At 45.9% G+C, this 21,543-nt stretch overlaps 1 protein-coding gene across 2 annotated transcripts in view; it reads right to left on the reverse strand.

Annotated features, from left to right (window-relative positions):
• Positions 1–21,543, reverse strand: part of LOC147635598 (uncharacterized) — an 88,693-nt gene that overhangs the window by 17,039 nt on the left and 50,111 nt on the right. For both annotated transcript variants that reach the window (XM_086802972.1, XM_086802971.1), the window contains 3 exons: positions 11,223–11,296; positions 10,537–10,650; positions 10,255–10,362 (listed from right to left, as the gene is read on the reverse strand). In XM_086802972.1, coding sequence (XP_086659098.1) covers positions 10,255–10,362; positions 10,537–10,650; positions 11,223–11,296 — 296 coding nt within the window. The remainder of the gene's footprint in view (positions 1–10,254; positions 10,363–10,536; positions 10,651–11,222; positions 11,297–21,543) is intronic.

Below are 21,543 nucleotides of genomic sequence, written 5' to 3' on the forward strand. Positions count from 1 at the left end.
CATACTTGATTGATGATCAGTCAATACCACAAACTTGGAGCCATATAAATAATGCCTCCAAAACTTGAAAGCGTGAATGACAGCATAAAGCTCCTTCTCAAGGGTTGGCCAATGAGATTGAGTGTCGTCCAGCTTTCGACTCTCGAAAGCAACAGGTCTACCATCTTGGAATAGAGCAGCCCCGATCGCATAGTCACTCGCGTCAGTCTCAAGAACATAAGACTGACTAGGATCGGGTAGTGCTAAGGTAGGTGCTTCCTTGACTTTATCTTTCAAAAGTCTGAAGGCCATATCTAAATCATTATTCCAAGAGATAGACTGATTTGACTTACGTCCACGACCTTTCAACAAGTCGGTCATCGATAGTGTGAGTTAAGAGTACTCCCGCACAGATTTCCGAAGAAAAACTACAAAACCAAGAAAAGAACGAAGTTGTCTCACTGTCTGCAGTATCGGCGAGGCCAAAACCTTCTGAATGCGGTCATAGTCAATGCTCAACCCGTCTCTTGTGATCTTGTGTCCCAAGTAAATGATTTCTGTCATAAAAAACTCACATTTACTTAATTTGGCATATAGTCGATTCTGTCTTAAAATAGTCAAGACAATCGTGAGGTGTCTAACATGATCCTCAAGAGTACGACTATATACTGAAATATCGTCCAGGAATACAACCACGAACTTCCCCAAAGGTTCACGAAAAAGATCATTCATCATTTGTTGGAAAGTGGTTGGAGCATTGGTTAACCTAAAAGGTAATACGAGAAACTCGTAATGGCCATACCTAATCCGAAAGGCGGTTCTTTCGACGTGCCTTTCATGAATACATATCTAGTGATAGCCAGTACGTAAATCTATCTTTGTGAAATACTTCGCTCTGACTAAACGGTCAATCAAGTCATTTGATCTAGGGAGAGGATAGCGGTTCTTGATTGTCAGTTTGTTCAGTCTCTTGTAATCTAGTTTGTTGTCCTTCTTTCTCCTAAGTAACACAGGCGCACCCCAAGGTGGTTTACTTGGAGTCTGCATGCTCTAGATGCATAACATAGCACTCCTGAATATCTTCGTAGTCCTGAATCCGGATCGGTAGCTTCTCCACCTTTCGATCCCACACTTTCCGACCCGCAAGTAGGCGTACCTCGTAGGTATGATCGCTAGGTGTTGTGTCCAGACCCAATTTCTGCACAAGTTTGTAATTAACAAAGTTGTGTGAGCTTCCAATTTCCAGAAAAACGTGGATTCTATGGCCATTCACTTATCCATAAACTCGGAGAAGATCATGCAAGCCAAAAACTTTAGAGTTGAACATACAATCAGAACATGAACTAGGGCGAGAAAGTACAGTGACCGAAGTACCTGTCAAAGACAACTAGTTGGTTGCCTTCGTCTTGGGTCCTGCGTTGGTCTTAGCACCCTTCTTCGGGCACTCGTTACGCATATGTCCTTTTTCTTTGCAGATGAAGCAACGTCCCTCCTCCTTGAGCTTCAAAGCCTTGAGGAGACGGTTTTTCTTTACTGGAGTCGAAGTAGAATTCTTTGAAGGTTGGTCCGAAGACTTTCCTTCAATCATGCTAGCCATTGGCGCGGAGAACTTTCTTTTGTGCTTATTCCCCTGCTCGGTCACAGGTTTGGTTTTGGAAGAGACTATCATATCGTCATAAATACAAGCAAAATGAATGGTCTCGTCCAAAGTTTTGCATTTGTTGTTTTTGACCTGTAAACGGTACGAGTCGGGTAAACCTGCTACGAAGAAACCCAAAAGAGTAATAGAATCCATCTTCTAAATTTTTGGAGGTAGACCTCATAAGTGAGATTCTGCAAGGTCATGGTCAAACTGGCAAACTGAGCAACGATATCATAGTTATCCTCCTTCTTGAGGAATTCTTTCTTGAAGTCTTCTTCAAATTGTGCCCAAGTTGTTGGTTTAGATTTGAGTTCTTCTCACCATAGCAAAGCTTTGCCTGAGAGGAAACCTGCTCCTAACTGAATCTTTTTGTCATCGCCATATGGATAAAACTGGAAATGGACCTACCACTTATGTAGCCATGTGTCCACAATCTCCTTGGTACGCTGCTTTTGCTCGCCCCCAAACTGTTCCAGAGTAATGTTGGGGCCTAAAGCAGATGCCAAGGTATCCATGCCCGAGAGAGTAACAGGGTAGTGGTCAATAAAGAGATGGAATTCTGTAAAGCCTGCATCTGTGTGGCAACTTGTGCCTGACGTTCCGAGAAAGATGCTTCGAAAGTAACTTTAAACTCCCAAAAAACAGATTTAGTCACAAAATCTTCGAAAAGATCGCCATCGGCGGTCTCAGTAGCCGGCAGGTCTTCACATTCAGGAATGGGTTCCATCTCCAATTCTTGGGTCGACATCTTGAAGAGGGCAAGTGAGAGAAAATCTTGGCTGGAAGCAAGGAAAAGTGCTAGAGAGCTTGAGGAGATGTGTGGCTAAAAGCTCACTCTAGGGGTATTTTATAATCCCCCCAAAAGCGTGTGTTTTTATGTGTGGCTTTTGTTTTGTTTTGTTTTTTTTTTTTTACCATATGAGATGGCTTTTGGAAAAGCCACACATAAGGCTTTTAAAAGCTAAGCATAAAAACTACTTTTTTTTTTTGAAACCCACGCTAAGGTGCCAATTTTTTATGTTTTTAAAAAACCACGCATAAAAGCTACCATTGCTTTTTTGTTTAAAAAAATAGGTGCTACGTTTCTGTTTAAAAAAAACATAAAGCTTTTTTTTTTTAACGAAAGCAGTGTTTCGCTTAATTAGTCGTGGGCTGAAAAAAAAACGACGCTTTTTGCTCCCTGCCAGCTGGCGACTACAGGGAGATCTGCACCGTCACCCACAAGCAGCAACAGCGCCGCCTGAGGGTCGCTTCTGCACGCCCGACAACCTGGCCGCCTGCTACCTGACGGGTTCCATCCCTTTACCGTCTGGTCTGGCCACATGCTTCCACGCATAGCCGACATCTCCATCTCTCTCTTTCTCTCATTGTTCACACAGCCAGGTCACATAGCCGACAGACTTTGCTTGACTCCTTGCCAGAAAAATAACTCTCTTCATATATAGTTCAAATCGACCCTATGCACCAAAACCCTCAACACGGGTTCCATCGATGCAAACATAATACAATACACTGGATTCTTTAAAAAAAAACAGTATACACGAAAAAAAACAACAATCATCTCGAACTCATACCTTTTTCGTTGACCTCTTTCCTCTCTACCTACTGACTTGCACGCTCTTCGAGGCATGGTCTGATACCACTGTCAAATCCCCATGGATCTCTTCGTAGAATGCTCCTAAACATGACTCGAAACCTGCAAAAAAAAGGCAAATAACGTGAAGGGGGTGCAGGCCTAACTCACCACCCAACCTTGAGAGCCGTGGGCAAAACCCACAAGTCTTGGCTGTCTCCACCGAGCCACGAGCTGAGCTAACTAGCAAGACGTACCGACCAATCTCTACCCCGTGACGTTGTTGGTCATGTCCACTCCCGGCTAGTTCAGGTGTGAACCCAGCTTACTCACGGGCACTTTTTCCCTGTGACTAGACACAGGTTTTTTCCCCGTGTGAACACACTTATGTGTGTTGGGCACTTTGCCCTAGGCCTTTTAGTACTCACTTGTACTTTCATTTCATATCATTATTGAGTACATCTTTTCCAGCACTCTCACGTTTCTCTGTGCTTGAGGTTGTGTGTGTGTGTGTGTGTGTGTGTGTGTGTGTGTGTGTGTGTGCGCGCGCGCGCGCGCGCGTGTGCGCAAGCTAGCTTCCCTCCTACCCAACATTGGTATCAGAGCTTGGTTAGGGTTAGCATTAGGGTTTGCCCCCTGCTGCCCGTCAGAGCTTGAGCCTATTGCACACATCTGGGAATTAGGGTTTTGCTGCATTAGGGTTAGAGTTAAGGTTTTGCCTTCAACCGCCCAGCAGCCATCCTGTCGCCGCCCTCAGCCGCCTCTGCACGCCGCCTCTGCTCTCTTCGTATGCCGTACTGTACGGCCCTGCCGCCGTCGCCCTCAGCTCCACCACGCTGCCGCCGCCGCCCTTGTGCGTTAACGCCGCCGCCGCCTGTACCGCCGTCGCCGCTGTCGCCGCCGTCGCCGCGACGTCGCCCCTGTACGCCCTAGATCTGCTTCGCGCCACCCCAGATCTACTTCGCGCCGCCTACGTCGCTCCAGATCTGGCGCCGCCCGTCCTCTGGCCTCAGATCTGGGTGCCCTGCGCCAGCTGCAACAGTAGCCGTCTGCGCCCGTACCTGCCTTGACGCCATCGCCGCCCTCAGCGGCACCACGCCGCCGCCTGCGCCTACTGCCTTGAGCACCGCCGCCTGTGCCGTCGCCCACCGTCGTACGACCGTACCTGCACCTATACCATACGGCTGTACTTGCAACTGTGCCTGCTCTGCACTGCCCAAAGCAACTTGAAATTCCAGATCTGCAAGGTTTAACCTTAAATTGCACACATTGCCTGTTCAACTTTGGGGCTTTTTACAATTGAGCCTGCAATTGCAACATTGGCACACATTGGCATTGATTTCAGCAGATTTGGTGCATAATTGCACTAGAAATTTGGGGATTTTGCAGAAATTGACTCGATTTTGCAAAAAAATGGCACTATTTTGCAGAAATTGGCACTATTTGCAGGCAATTTTGGGTATTACAGGCACATTTGGTTGGCATTGGAGCATTTCCCCCAAATTTTTGGGTAATACAGACACATTTGGTTGGCATTGGAGCATGTCCCCCAAATTTTTGGGTATTACAGGCACATTTGGTTGGCATTGGGGCATTCCCCCCAATTTTTGGGCATTGCAGCACTTGGTGCAGGTGACAATCGCATTAGCAGATTTACAGGTGCAAATCCGGTTCAAATGTGGTCTAATTGGTTGCCTAAAATTAGGGCTTTTCTACATTGAGCCCATTTTTGGAGCATTCGACCAATTTACATTTGATCTGCCAGGATTTGAGCACTTGCAGCTCTTACACGTGTCAGCTGATTGTGTTTTTCACAGCACATGTATACATTTGTGGTTTGTTGCAGTATATGTATGCCATTGTGGACACTTTGACAGATTTGCATCATCGTGCAGTACACTTGCAGATTTGGGACATGCATATGTATTTCTTCTGGTGAAGGAGTTCCCTTTCAGTCCATTGGTTATCTTGCTATTTATCTCCCGCATTCTTACCGTCTTGCTGGACATTGCATACTCGTGGTGACTTGTGACAGATTTGCTGTCCTATCATGGCCAACAGTAATAATTACGTCTTTGGAATGCTATCTCAAGAGGACAAGCTCAATGGGGACAACTACCCTATGTGGGCTTATATGATGCGTCATGTTTTGGTTGCCAAAAATGTATGGTTGTATGTGGATGGCACTGAGGAGCATCCTCTTGCACCTGCTCCAGCAGAAGGTGAAGTGATTCCCGCTCATCCTCCTGCAGGTCCACCTCCTCGTCTTCCTCCTACTCAACAACAGCGTACTTGGGATGCTAGGGATGCTCAAGCCCATGCATTGATTGCTCTCTCGTGCCGTAGGCATATTATTCCGCACATTCCATCTTGCACCACTGCAAAGGGTGCTTGGGATACCTTGGCGGCATTGTATTCAGGTCGCAATGAGGCTCCTGTAGCTTACCTTCGGGGCAAGCTTGAGACTGACCGCATGCTTGAAGGTGACTCTATCGATCAGTACCGTACGTAATGCTGTCACTTTTGACAACCTTGTGACTCTCTTGCTCAGTGAGGAGCAATCTCGTTCCAATAGGAACAACATGATGTCTGTTGAGTCAAAAATGGCTGCTCCTTTTCGTGGGAATAGATCTGGGCCTAAACCTAGCCCATCGAATCCTCCCGAGACAGAGGACAAGCCTGAAAAGAAAAAGCGCTCTAACTATTGCAAGAAATTAGGGCACACCATAGAGAAATGCAGGAAGCGTATTGAGAGTGAAAAAAAGAAGAAGTTGACATCTTCTTCCACAAGTGCAGATCAGACCAATTTGGCTACACGTGTCAGCCTTGACACTTACATCTTCATTGCCTACAGAGATGTCTTCTGATGCCATTGCTTTTGATAACTATGCTTTATAGTCTATACTCCATGGTATGCATTGTCTGCATTTCAGGGGGGGATTCTACTTGCCCACATGCAGTTGGTGATGCCTCATGGTCACTTATGCTTGTTGACCCTTATGCTGGTCTATGCTAGACGTTCATGTGATGTCTACTAGAGATGCCTTTTATGCTGTTTTCCATTGCAGCGGGATTGTTTCTACAGTGTTGACATTGTCGCTTTCTCACATGTGATGTTTACTGGGAGTGCCTTTTACACACTTGGCCAGTGTTGGCTTGCTCTCATGGTTTTGACATGTCACATGTATATTATTCATTGTGGGATTATGCATTATTACATTTAACATACATGCCACTGATCATGGCATCGCTCAGAGTTTACCTATCCTCTCATAGCATTGGTGGCTGATGCCCGCCTCGAGCCCCCACTTTTTCTCCCCATTTTCAGCTTTTCCCATTGCTGAATTTTTACTTTTATCAGCCCTACCATTGCTGATTTTTTCCTCATCGGATCCTCTATTGATGAGTTTCACTTTTGCAGCTTACATTGCATGTCTCACAGGCATGACTTCACGATCCTGTTGCCTTTACACATGCGTATATCTGCTACCTCTTCTTATGCTTATCACTGGTGCAGTTACAGAGCATTGATGTGGATTACATGCAGTTCAGCTTGGCATTTGGTACTTGCCTTCAGGGCCATGGGCCGCTATGACATGGTGCTCAAGGTGGTAAAAGTGAGCTGGCGCGAGAAGGTCCTGCGATGATGGGAGATGATGGCCCAGATCTTCCTGTGGTGGCATGGCCGTGGGCGAGGGCCATGGGGTCTAGGGTGTCGAGCTTTGCATAACTCTGGCTCTGTCGAGTGTCACACCTCTCGGCCAAGCTCCTACACTAGCCTGTGAGAGAGAGAGAGAGAGAGAGACAAAGAAAGAAAGAGAGATATACTAAGCGTCTACTAAAGACCCAATGGGCCTATGAGACCAAAGTGATACAATAATGTCCATGGCATATCTCATCAAGGAATGGAAAATAAAATACGAACAAAACATAGCTATCTCACTGTGGTGATACAGAACTGTCCATGGAAACTCATCATGGAATACCAAGAACATGGAACATGAGAGGAGCATCACCCCCCAATAGATGGTAAACCACTCTCCAAAATATCAAGCATGGGGCTAATGAGTATGACCGAGAGGTCTCCCTTAGCTACGTTACGTGAAAAGGTAGCTCGATGGTAGCGGAGCATGTCCTAGATCTGGAGCTGATGAGGGGATCGTGGCCGATGTCTGGAGGGCGGGGGACGTTGGGCACGTTGGAATGCCGAGGCCAAGTCTAAGGTAAGTCCTCTCAGGCGAGGCAGGTCCGGAGCAGCCGGAGGTGGGTCCACAAGATCCACTGTATGGGTGTCCTCCACCTCTTGGGTCCGGAAGAAATTGGAGATGGTTGGCTGGCGAGGAAGGGAGGGATCAGGGTAGCTAGGGCCGAAGCTCTCTCAAGAAAGTGTCCATGTGTCTGCAAAGCTCAAGCAGGAAGAGCCCTAGGCAACGCTGGTCCGGGAAGTCAATGATCCTGGAGAGTGGACCAACTCCCTCATGAAACAAACATTGAAACCTCCCGCGGATCTCATTGTATACTGGGCAACGGCATATGTAATGCTCCTCTATCTCAACCTCCATGCAGCATAATCGGCAGATCCTCTCCTCTCGGTCTCTGTATGAGCTCCCCATCTCTAAAGACACTACATGTCTCCAATCTGAGGCGGTGGGATGAAACCCGTATCTGGCCAATCGCAATCCACATGGCATGGGACATGTGAACACTGGTAGCCCGGGTCTGCTGGATGAATCCATCCTCAGTGAGGGTGAGGAAGTGATCTCTGTAGAACTCCATCTTCATTGGGAGCTCCGAAGGTGTGCTCGATGTGCAGTGCATGTAGAGGCTGAGAAGATCTAACCGGATAACCCAATTGGTGTCCTCATGTCACAAAGAAAGAAAGAAAGAAAGATATTTTAACGTCTGTGAAAGGCCAAAGTGGCCTATGAGACCAAAACATAGTACACAGCTGATGGTGTCTCATCAAAAGTAAGACAAAAAGGACTAAAAAAGTCCTAAAACAGTCCTAAACAGCTATGAAAGGAAAATACTCCTACTGAGGTACAACAAAAGTGTATAATATCTACAACTAGCATAAGACTGGTGTAATCTGCTCATCTCAGTATCTCTCTCATGGGGTGCTGTAAGATAGAGAGACTAAAGTGGCAGGGCAGTCGTCTCCTACGGCGGGTGATGATGGCTCTAATCCACCGGTGATGAAGCGGCCGTGGACGAGGTTCTGGTAAGCGTGGGCGTCTCGCTCGACAAAGTGCTATGGCTCTGTCAAGGGTGACTCCTGAAGGACGTCTATGGGACTTCTGGCTCTCCGAGGGGGTAGTGGAGGTCCTGGTCGTATCTGCCGGGGTGGTCCTGGCCCTGAAAAAATCTGTCATGGCTCGCTAGCGGGGTGGATCCTGGTGTGCTGTCTTGGCTCATAGGAGAGCCTCTCGATGGCGTCTGAGCTCCAATAAGAAAAGCCCCAAACACCTCTGATCCCCAAACTCCATCACATGTCACAATGGTCCAAAACCCTCTCGGAAGAGACACCAGTATCTCCCTCGTATCTCATAGTTCACAGTACATCGGCATATGTAGTGCTCCTGTGACTCCACTTCCTGGTGACATAGCTGACAAATGCGGTCTGCTGGCTTCATCCCCTCGTATCTGCCAGTCTCTACCCTCAGCTGATGTGATGAAGTGCGGATCTGTCCAATGGCACTGTGAATGCCATGTGAGAGATGGGTGTCCATCTATGTAGACTGTGTCACAAAGCCATCTGGGGAGACATGTAGAAAATGGTCCCGATAGTGGGCCATCTTCGTGCCTAGTGGTAGGGGGGGGCTGGACCATGTCCTTTCTGCATCTAGCCTCACAATATCCATCCTGATCACCCTATTCTGGTCAGAGCGACTAAGGTCCAAGAAGGGGCAGTCCAGGCTGTAACCAAATGGAGGGAGTGCATCAATCGTCATGCCATGTAATCTCAGCCAGGTACACATCTGGGTGTACCAACATCGTGTATCGCCGTCTGCTGCTAACTGCCTGGAAGAGAAAAGTGCTAGGTGTGGCCCGTGGGTCTCTCTGTCTGGGGAGCTCCCATATCAGAGAGAGAGACAGAATACACCACACGCAACATCGGGTCCCAATACCTACTAAGGGCCATGCAGTGTGTTTGCTTTATTATGAAGTTGAAACGAATACAATGCACATCTTAATCCTCAAACTAAAGATATCTCCTTGCTTGCTTAGCTGAACTCTAACCTTGGTACACATGCTTAACAGTAGCCATCCTTGCAGCTCCGAGCAATTCCTTGCTTGAACAAGCTGCCTAATGAGCAACTCACTAGAAATACCCTGTTTTGCAATGGTCGATGCTCTGCCTGACCTGATCACTGTCACAAACCAAAGACCTGAAACGGGGAGAGGAAGGGCCTACATAGAGCACTTTCTGCCCTTTTCTAGGCTGCCCGACCTGCCCAACCTCTGCGCCAACCCTCCCTGGCCAACTGCCCAGGCCTGCCCAGCCTCTTCCTAACCTCCCCGGCCTCTACCCCAAGCCTGCTGCACTTGTCCACATGGATTTTGCACTGCCTGACGGGCTTCCCTCCTACCTGACTTGGCTCCTAACAGATCCATGCTGATGTCTGGTGACCGGCACTTGGCTGATACACTGCCAGCGATCTCTACAGCCATCAACTTCAAGTGGGTTACAAACACAGTGTGGGGTTTGCGCATGTACAACTACTGCCTGGACTTGCCCAAGACTAACCTGATGGCCACTGGCTGACTGGTGCATGCACTAGGGTTCACAACTGGACACAATGAACATCACCAACCCAAAACTTGCACATTGCTGGTGCTGTCGTGTGCCCCGGCACCCAAGTGCAAAGTGGACGTAACATTAACCGCCACCAACGCACCCCCCAGTCCTCCGGCAATCCTAAAATAATTTCTATGAGATTAATTTCCTTGTAATCTTAAGATTTCTTTGGGACTTAGAAATCTGAATTCCTTTGAAAAAATCCCAGAGCATTTTCTTTCACTTGTTTTCTAGTGGTTGACTGGAACTTAGAAATCTTACCCGATTCTCCCTTGTTTCTTCCCATTTTTCATCGTTCTCACGCTTTCTCTTGGATAGTTCCCTGGCTTCCTCCTCGTCTTTTTTCAACCTTCCTTCTTCTTCTGATATCTGTAAGACACATTATCCATAAGAAGATTAATATTTGTCTTTGCCAATGGTGAAAGTATGAAGCCACACCACACGAAATACTGCTGTTCTCATCTATACCCCAACAGAAGCTGCCTTCTTGCTCAACAACCGAATCCATGAAACATAAAACAAAGACAGTAGAGCAAGCCTTACCCGCATCTGCATTTTACGCCTACGCCACTCCTGCTCTGTAAGAATTTCTCGAACCCGTTGCTTCCACTTTTGCTTGAAGTCCTCACTGTCTTCATACTGTAATTCATATTTACCCTGCATAATCAAAGGCCCAAATCAGAAAAACATTGAATAGATTTATGGATAATTAGGCGTATTGAATTGCATTAGATATGATGTAATATGCTTGTCAGTCACAAGCAAGGGGGATTCACTCATGCATGCATAATGAATGGGTGCATGTACAATATGGGCGTTTTTGGGGGCATTAGATATGATGGACTATGCTTGTCACTCACAAGCAAGGGGGATTCACTCATGCATGCATAATGAATGGGTGCATGTAGAACATGGGCGTTTTTGGGGGCATATACACAATAAGTTAAGAGGGTTTTCACATGCAAAAACCCTTGTATAGGAGAGTATTGAAACTCCAAACTTGTTATGTATAGAAGGTACTTTGCACAGGCTCACGCAGGCAGGTGGGATCCCATAAATGTACTAAGTGAACCCCCAAACGCACAAGCAAGAAAAAAGGCCCAATTATACAGCCTGGCCGCTCTTACAAGACTCACTTTTATGAAAGCGGCATGGACACAATCATTCCTGATGTACAATGGTGGAAACTAAAGTTCAATTTTCAAAGACTAAGGAATGCGACACATTACCTCATCAACCAGTGACCTTATCTTAGAAGCATTGTCTTTCTTTAATTGCTTCTTTCTCTCCGCTTTTAGTTCATCTGCGATGTATGCACGGAAAGAAAACCACCAACTTACAACCCAAAAAGAGTACCGCATAGCTTGCTACAAAGAGGAACTACTGTTGGATTAGGATTAGGGGGAGAAGATTAGGGTTACACAGGGATAGTGATTATGGGGCAGCAAGAGAAGATCAACACATACGCAAGATTAAAATAAACCCTAAGCTAAACACAAGATCCACAAGGGCTACATCTTGCTCAATGTTACATTCATATACATAGGGGTGGCTATTATATAGCCCAAAGTACATGCCAAGTGATACTCGATGACATCCCTGCTTACATAATCCATACAAGACGTGGTTCACAGGCCCCTACTCACACACACTCTTTTACATTGGATTTTCCCAACAAACCCTCCCTCAATGGAAAGTAGTCATGAGCTTAAAAAATGGCCTGCATGGGCCCACCAAAATCTCATGCTCATAGTTGTTAGGTATGAAAAGTTCGATTCGGTGCGGTACATTCAAATACGGTCTTGGAATGCACTAAAAATGCGATGGAGGTACGGTCCATTTAAAAAATACTTAAAAATATAAATATAGATGCAAAACTTAGAGAAGTTGCAACTTACAACTTACCCAAAACATAAAAATTTAGAATGTTGCAAACTTGCAACTTGCATAGAAAATGAAAGTAGACAAATGTACATGTGACATGTCAAAGAGTCATGAATATATATAAAGCCGCAAAAGTCGGCATGCCGCATGGGCAAGTACAAAAATGTGAGTAAAAAATGCAAAAAGTCTATAGAGGACTATAGAGGCTAAAAGCCTATGTCACCATCTATGTCAGAGCTGTCGCTAGGCTCTTCAATATCCTCACAAGAGGAGGACACCTCAGAGCTCCCACCAAAATCCTCATCGCTAAGAATGTTGTCCTCATCATCATGTTCGGGCTCCCTGATATCATCATGAACTGCTAAATAAGACTCCGCAATGGAAGCATCCTCAACTCTAACCATTGCGGGGGTAGGGCTCCGGCTCGTGGAGCCACGTCTACATAGGTAGCAACTGGGCAATTAAAGTCTCAGGAGCCAAAAGTAAGGATGGGCCGAACTTGTACTCCACCACTAGCTTGGCGGCCACGACGAGTGCGAGAGACTCATCTATCAATCTCCTCTAGCTCTTTGTAGAGCTCCGCATATATGGCCCCCTCCTTTGCATTATGCTCCTTGTGGACACTTTTAAGCATGGTTGTCATGATACGAAAATACGGATACCGTACCGGAATTTTTGGTACGATATGAAATTTTCGGATACCGTACCATAAAATACGGTCTTTATTTTTTACACTTACAACCTATGGAGCTTCAAGCTTGAATGTGAGGAAAGGTTGGGAGGGGAGGAGTCTCAAAGGTCTCCCAGTGTAGCGTTTATGACTAAGGGACCGTCCTTGCACAAATACGAGCAGTGCATCTAGGGTGATAGGTTTAGGGACTCCTCTCTAGATCAAAATGGCCATGTCCAAATCTTCTCCCTCGTACATAACTTGAGAATCTAACTGTCTAGCCTACCTATACCAGGGATCTCCAAGTGACGTAGCAAGATTCTCTCATCCTACCAATCTAGTGTACACTAACAGTCTACCTCGCTAGATTTTTTAGGTCTCTCAACAATCCCATATGGAATACTGAGTGGACACGAAAGTTGCAAAGTATTGCGAGCATTTGGGATCTTCGTTAAGCAGGGTTTCTATATTTTTTTAAAGCATTTGGAAAAAAAATTTTGGGGGGGGGGGGGAACCAAAACAAAACAAAACTCGTACCGTACGATATCGTACGGTATTGTACTGTACGAACCGTATGGTAATAACCCATTTGTACGGGTACGAGAAACAACTATGCTTTTAAGAGTGTCCACCATCAACTTGAATTGGTCGACGTTTATCTACAAGTTTTGTAATTGATTGGAGGCCTCAGTAAATCCACAAGTTACAACATATTTCAATTGTAAATAATAAAACATTGAAAGTTATGTAGGTCTAACATAACAATATACATGTCTAGCTTGACTCATATCATGCATTGCATGCACCATGCGCAAGTTATTGCAGCAATAGACCAACCGCTCTAACTGTTTCGTGCTCAACTGACTGCATTACTTCGTGTGTATAAATGAGTAGGAACTCCAGTTTCTCTCACATGCACCGAAGAGCAATCCTAATCCACAATAAAAATAAACAATGTTTTAGGATTCTAGTATCTACACATAATTATAATTTTTAGGCTTTAGGCTTTAGCTCAAGTGTTAAGAGTTAAAATTTCTTAACAAGTTAGTAACTTAGTGCAAAGTGGTTAGTGATAACCTGTGCTAGAATCCTCAAAGCTACTCTTTGTGGGTGAGGCTATTGGTAAGCAAATGACTTCCACCACAAGAGAGACTTCACCATAGAATCCCTCCTATCGTTATAGTTGATGAGCTCTTGTAAGAATTGAAATTGTCCACTCTCATCATCGAGCAATGCTTTCGGTAAGAAAGCATCCCTAGCTGAAAGCAACTCTTGATCAGTAAGAAGTGAGAGTGCTTTGTAGGTAGGATGCAACAAGGCAACAAGGCTATGGATAGGCCTCTTGATCCACTTCCATCTCTTCTCCACCAGTGCCAAGATAGCATTGCGTCGAGGAGTAGCCTCAAGGAGATCACTATGAATTTTAAAATAAAGAAAGAATATATTATATGAGAAAAAAGAAAGAATAAGTATTTAGATTCAACACTCTATTTTAGTTCATTAAATTATTCTTGAATCTTATTTACCTTGTTAGCATATACTCTGGATCAAGCTCATCGAGGACTGTGGTGCGACGAATCTCGACAATGGCCTCTCTCATAAAGTTAGTGAGGAGCCCCATAGTAGCTCCCTCATGTCTGTCATGCGTTAAACTCTATACAAGAGAGTAATCACAATGACTAGGACACGAACCTGGCACCAGAACTACTCTCTCAAGCATAACCGTTGAATGGCTCTTGCCTCATCGACACGCGAAGGTATCTCACCTTGTATCCATTCTTGCCACTCCGGCGAAACCACTGCTACCTGGAGCTTAGACATCACATCATAAAGGCGCTCTAGAAGAAGCCACATGTGGATAAAGCGCGTCATGGAGGGCTTCTTCATCTCCAAGCCGCTGTGATGGCAGAAGATAGCGAGGGCCTTGACTTTTTGACTGAAAAAAGTGACAATATGAGTGACTTGTGTCACCCACTCTAACTTGCCTATATCCTCCATAAGCAAGTCAAGGCAGTGAGAGGAACAAGGAGTCCATACTATGGAAAACTCCTCCTCAAGCAAGCGGTCCATCTTGCGGCAATTGGACGCATTGTCCGTAACCACTTGAACCACATTTTCGGGACCAACCTACAAGGATGATGGATGCATGAAATTTGAATGAGAATATGGAAAATAAATGAGACTTGAAAGTTAAGTAAAAGGCAAAGGCTAAACTTGAAAGCTTCAAACTCAAAAATTAAAATTGTATCTCACCTCAATTATGGCTTGTCGAATGTGACGATAGATGAAATCGCCCAAGGTTTTCTTGTTAGCAGTCATCTCTTGTCTATACACTATGTCAAGGCCTCTGTTGTGGGTATGCCCGCCCGTATTTGGTGTCTTCCCATTTTCCTCACTCTCCGTATTTTTTTCCATTTATTTGGAGCTGTGTGTGGACTGTCGATTGCCCCCAAGTGCTGGCCGACTTTGTCTGCTGGCTGCCCAACTGCTCTGCTGGTGCCCGACCCCCCCCCCCCCCCAGTGCTAGCCGACTAACCATTGTGCTGGCGTGAGCAGTCGGTGTAACTATTTGGCCCTCCTAGCTCTTTTCACATGATGAAATCCATGCCCGGACACAGACAGGTGGAAGAAGACATGGGGACAGGGTCCATAAAGTTTGATTTAGAAAAAGCACCATTCTTGGTCAAAAAGCAAGAAAAAGCAAAAAGTCAAACAAGGTTAACCGCGAGCCAAGGACACCATTGGAAAGAGGAGACTGAGCCGGACCAAAAAGCTAAAAGGCGCTTTCTCAAAAAGCAACTCTAAAGCCAAAAAGCAAGGCCTTAAAGCTAGAAAAGCAAAGCACCAAAAGTTGAGCAATATTTTATTAATAAAAGTAAAAAGAGTAAAAGCAAAGGTAAAAAGAGAAAAGCAAAGCATAAAAAGGCAAAGCAAAAGCATGAAGGCTTTTTGGCAAAAAGCAGGGTCTCTTACAAGTATAAAAAGGATTGGACTTCTCTTGTAGTACCAGGAACAAGATCATTGAAGATTGAAGGAGATTGTGGAGTGTGTGAGCATCATTATGATCATGGAGAGCTTCTTCTTCACCATCAACACCTTCTCCAACTTGCTTTTCAAATGTACGGTTAGCCCTAGACTTGTATGGGCATATGCATGGGCAACACAGACGCATGTACGGAGTTGTACGGACATGTACGAAACTGTATGGACATGTACAGACAGAAATTTCAGAAACCCTAAAACTGCTCCAAAAACCCTAAAAACTGCTTTTGGATGTTTTTTCACCCAAAAACCATTAAAACAAGTTTTATATCAGTTTTCTTATGAGAAAGAGCTTTTCCATGGTTTTCTTCATGGACAAGGCTATAGGAGTTGTGGAGATTACTCATGGGATGAGTGAGTTTCTTGGACTTGGACATATAGCTTGGACATGGAGTTGGACATATAGATTGGGCATGAAGCTTGGACATGAACGTGGAACTTGGTTATTGGACTTGGACTTGGATCTGGACTTGGACTTGGACTTGGATCTGGATTTGGATTCATTGGACTTGGAATCATTGGATTTGGATTTGGATATTAGATTTGGTACTAGCCCGGTGAGAGATACTTGTGGGTCATCCCCATGGTGTGCTCGACATCAGAGATCTTGTGCGTCGACATCGACATCGACTTGGATATCCTACATCGGCATATTTGTTTGTTTTGTATTCATTGATTGTATTGATCTTGGCCAGCGTGCCCATGGATTGTTCCTGAATAAATTCCTAAAAGGAGGCAGGGCCTGTTCCCTGCTGTACTGTGCAAGATCCCCATTCCCTTTTCTCTCTCTTTATATTTTTTTCTCTTGGACACGTGATTAAGTCTGTCACTGCACGCCCCGCTGGGCTTACAGTCAAGCTGCTATCGGCCTGTTTTGAGCTGGCCGACCAGTAGCTAGGGGCCATATAAAATGGCCCCTTGCCCTCACACTTCTGTATTCTGTATTCCGGGATTTTATTGGTGTATATAGTACAGTTACACTAGCTTCTCTCTCTTTTATCTCTATATTGCTCTCTACAACAGTTGTCTTCATTTCCGCTATGCATTCTGACATGGTATCAACGTTTATCAGCACAAGATCAATCTGAAGGAGAATCAGGCAGAATGAATCCTAACTACACCATAAGAAGGTCAAAGAAGAGATAGATAAGCTTTTGAGAGTGGGATTCATCTATCCAATTGACAGAGCAAAATGGCTATCACACCCATAGTCATCATCCCCAAGAAGAATGGGACGCTTAAAGTCGATATAGATTACATAAAACTGAATGTCTCCACTATGTCTGATCCATTTCCTCTACCATTCAAAGATTCACTCCACTGAATGTTACAGCAAGACATAAGACATACTCATTTCTGGATGGATTCAATGGTGGGTACAACCAAGTGCGCATGGCTCCGGAGGACAAGAAGAAAACAACCTTCGTGACTGAATGGGGGGGGCCTTTGCCTCCAATGTGATGACCTTCGGTAGCCCTAAGTGGCTTGAAGCTTGGAGACAGTGGGACGTCGAGGGTTTGTTGATTGAGGTGCTGATTCGAGACTGTTTGGGCTGTACGGGACTTGGAGATCAGGTAGAAGGCGGCCACCACCGTTGGACAGCCACCTTGCATTCTATTTGCAACCTCTTCTTCTTCTTTTTTCCCACCCACCCTCCCTTCACAAGACCTTGTGAACCCTTGAGATGGCTGATTTGCTTAAGATGGCTGAGAAGCACGTTAAGATCCCGACACTCCCCACGTTCCCGGTGGACCGACAGTTGGACGGGAACAACTACGGCATATGGAAGGTAATGATGGAATCTGTTTTGGAGTCCTATGACTTGGCTGATTTCATTGTTGTTGGGGTTCCACGGCCGGAGTTGGAAGAAGGGAAGTTACCCTCTATTCGGAAGGAACGGGAGGCACAGGCACAGTTATGGGATCGTGTTAATGCCCGAGTCCGTTCTTTCATCTTCCTCAATTGCACACCACAGGTGATCAATCACATAAAGCATATGACGCTGGCCAGAGGGATTTGGCAACATTTGGATTCTCTCTACAACAGGGTATCACCCATGAAGAGAATCTCCTTGGAAGTTCAAATGCGGGTGATGAATCCTGCAAAGTCGTCAACGATGCGGGAGAACATCAACAAGCTGCAGGCTCTTCAGCAGGAACTTCTCCAGGCACGGAAAGAGATATCGACAGAGGATATGGCCATAACGTTGTTGTCACATTTACCCTCTCAGTACTCAGCCTTTTACTCCTCTTTGATCAGCAGTGGCAGGCTCAGCACCATCACATGGGAGGAGCTTGTGCCCATGGTCTGGGACCAAGAAGAGCAATTCACGAACCCTCCACAGGGCGGAGGTTCTGAGGCCTTGACTGGCCAACGGTCAAAAGGCCGTAACAACAACAACAACAAGGACAAAGGGAAGTCTTCATCGGAGAAGTCTTCTACGAAGAAGCCCGATTCACACCGAGAGAAGTTGAAGGCAAAGAGGACATGTAGTAATTGTGGCGAGAAAGGCCACTATTGGAGAAAGTGTCCCAAGCGAACTGGGAAGAGTGCTGATTCTTTAGCTTCCGCTGCAAAGACTCCAGCCTTTGTGCACTTGGAGATGTTGGACACAGATGCTTCATCTTCTTCGGGCGAGGAGGCAGTTGGCTTCACCGCCAAGGATACTCGGGAATGGATTCTTGATAGTGGTACTTCCAGGCACATGACTCCTTCCCGTGACTTTTTTCAAGATCTGAAACGGTAGTCAGGTCGCATAGAATTTTCTTCCAATGCATTCATGCGGTTTTGTGCGGAGCATGGCATCAAGCGGGAGCCGGCCAATACAAGTTCGCCGTCAGAGATTGTAGTTGAGCGTCAGAACAGGACTGTGGTGGAGATGGCGAGGACGATGCTGGAGCATCGTGATCTTCCTCGTCCACTTTGGGGAGAGGTGGTGGCTATAGCTGTCCATATCCTCAACCGTTCTCCGACGACTTCAGTACCGAACATGACTTCCTTTGAGGCGTATTTTGGCAGGAAACCTGATGTCTCCCATTTCCGTGTGATTGGGAGTGATGCATATGTTCACATTCCAAAGAAGTAGAGGGGGAAGCTCGACTCAAAGTCCCAAACGCTTGTCTTTGTGGGATATAACTCTCTTTCCAAGGGATTCAGGTTGTATGATCCAGAGAGGAACGAGGTTGTCGTCAGCAAGGATGTGGTTTTTTATGAACATGTTCCGGTTTCCACTATTGATGAGCCGCCACTTCTTGGTGACCCACATGATTCTGATGATGATTCCCAGTCGATTGTTCCAGCTGGACAGCCTCAGTCAGTTGAGGAGGTTGAGCCGGTAGCTGGAAATGAGCCCTCACAGCAGCAAGAGGCTCCGTGTTCTGTTCGAGTACCCAGGTGGTTGGTAGACACCCTTCGGGAGTCAGGTGTTACGGAGCTTCCCTCCGAATGGACCACAGAGGACGGACCTCGAAGATCGCATAGAGTTCGTGATAAAAGTCATTCAACGGAGCTTTTACAGGTAAACTATGCTTTGATGTCTCGTATAATGCGGGACAAAGAGCCCACTTCTGTCAAGGAATCCCTTGCACAGGATACTTGGAGGAAAGCCATGCAGGTGGAACTGGATGCCATTGAGAAGAATAACACTTGGGAGTTGGTTCCGAGGCTGTCGAAACGGTCTGTCATTGGTGTCAAGTGGGTCTTTAAGACCAAGTATAAGTCAGATGGGTCCGTGGACAAACACAAAGCCAGACTTGTGGCTAAGGGTTATGCTCAGCGGCTTGGCATCGACTATGAGGATACCTTTGCACCGACAACAAGGATGACCACGATTCGGACCGTTCTTGCCCTTGCCTCTTCTCAGTGGTGGCCCGTATTTCAGATGGATGTTAAATCTGCGTTCCTTAATGGTGACTTGCAGGAGGAGGTGTATGTTGAGCAGCCTCCAAGCTTTGAGGTTCCAGGATCAAAGGGAATGGTTTACAGGTTGTGGAAGGCCTTGTATGGTCTTAAGCAGGCTCCGAGGGCCTGGAATCAGAAGAATGATTCCTTCTTTCTACGGACTAGATTTCAGAGATCGATTGTAGATCCCAACTTTAGGGTTACACAGGGATAGTGATAATGGGGTAACAAGAGAAGATCAGGGTTACACAGGGATAGTGATGATGGGGGTGGTTTGCTGGGCAGCAGTGCCACCCGACCAACCAACGAGGGCAAGCTCTCAGGCGGCAGCTCACGGCGGCGCTTGGCTCTGAGACGGCAGCGGATGGCTCTGAGATGGCGGCGACTGGCTCTAGGGCAGCGGTGATGTTTGCATGTGGAGATGGTCCGGCTGTGCACAAGCCCTAATACCACTGTTGGATTAGGGTTAAGGGGAGAAGACTAGGGTTACACAGGGATAGTGATGATGGGGCAACAAGAGAAGATCAACACATATGCAAGATTAAAATAAACCCTAAGCTAAACACGAGATCCACAAGGGCTACATCTTGCTCAATGTTATATTCATATACACATAGGGGTGGCTATTACAGAGCTTGAAGTACATGATAAGATAAAGATGCCAAGTCATACTCGATGACATCCCTGCTTACATAATCCATACAAGGGGTGGTTCACATGCCCCTACTCACACACACTCTTTTACATTGAATTTCCCAACTACTACTTTAAAAAAACTACCTTAAGCAATGAGGATTAATGCTAACCCATTTTGATTTACAAGCACATGATTTTTTTGTATTGTAAAGAGGAGCAATAATTTGGATATAACATCGCCATTCGGTGCAACTCATGGTATCGAACAAGGCAATCATAATCCGGTATGGCAAGTCAATATTTGGTAAACTGTGGGTACATAAGCTTTCTATAATTTTCTTCTCACAGGAAGAGTTGTGCTGGCTTTGAGACACATCGTAACTCAAAATATTACTCCGCGCACCGATCACTAATGCCCATCTCTCATCACATCTACCATGACAAGTAGAACATGCATAGCTTAGGCTGAAGCACGAGTAGCACAAAGACACTCTTTTGGACACAAGTTCCTAGGCTCCAAAGTCCAGACCCTTGGAGCAACAAATTGCTTTCATTTTGGCACAAAAGTTGCTAAGCTCCAAACCCAAAAAGAAGCAAAATGCTAGGTGGCTATACAAATGAATGGTCAAGTCATTAGAAGCACGAAGAAAACTCAATTGGGACAAATATGATGTGGGATGTACAGTGGCTGAAAAAAGTCAATGGGAACAAGGGCTAAAAAGGGCCAATTGATTGGACACTGAGAAAAAGAGTCGAATTGGACCAAGACTCTAGGGCACTTTCTTGGCACACAAATCCAGGGACTAAGAAGGGGCCAAAGAATCTTAACATAAAGGCCCAGACCCTTCATTTTCTATTACATGAGCAGCCAGTTCTTCATCAATGCAAATTAACCCTCTAAGCCTGCATTTTCCCTCGCAGCAGTCCACACGCAGTGTGCACCCCTTGCATTTGTGCATTTGAGCCCAGCTTCTGTGTTTTGCATGTGGGCAAGTGTTCAGCCTGTTTTCCGGTCATTTCAGCACTTAAATTCATCATGTTTGCTGCAGCCCATAGCCTCCAAGTCTACCCGGTAAATTGTGTTAGTCCAGCCTGCTCAATTCTTTGCTGTCCAGCCGGCCAACATGCATATCTCCTGTTTACAGTCTCTTGCCCCATTTTGACTCACACCTACACCTGCTGCCACAACCTACACCCACATCCTCTTTTGCCATGAGGTTAATCATGTATATGAGGACCACTTATCCCACCGAATTGTGTATATGAGGACTACTTATCCCACCGAATCCCCACCCTAGATCTGTCTCTACCTCTCTCCAACATCACAGCCCAACTCCCGTGACAAAGAATTGAGTGGGGGACTAGGCTTGCACACCCAAGCAGGATCTATGCATGAGCAGGCTGCCTTCTGAGCGATG

This window comes from Cibotium barometz, chromosome 9 (genome assembly GCF_041138505.1).
Source record: "Cibotium barometz isolate CiBa-2024 chromosome 9, ASM4113850v1, whole genome shotgun sequence".
NCBI lineage: Eukaryota > Viridiplantae > Streptophyta > Polypodiopsida > Cyatheales > Cibotiaceae > Cibotium > Cibotium barometz.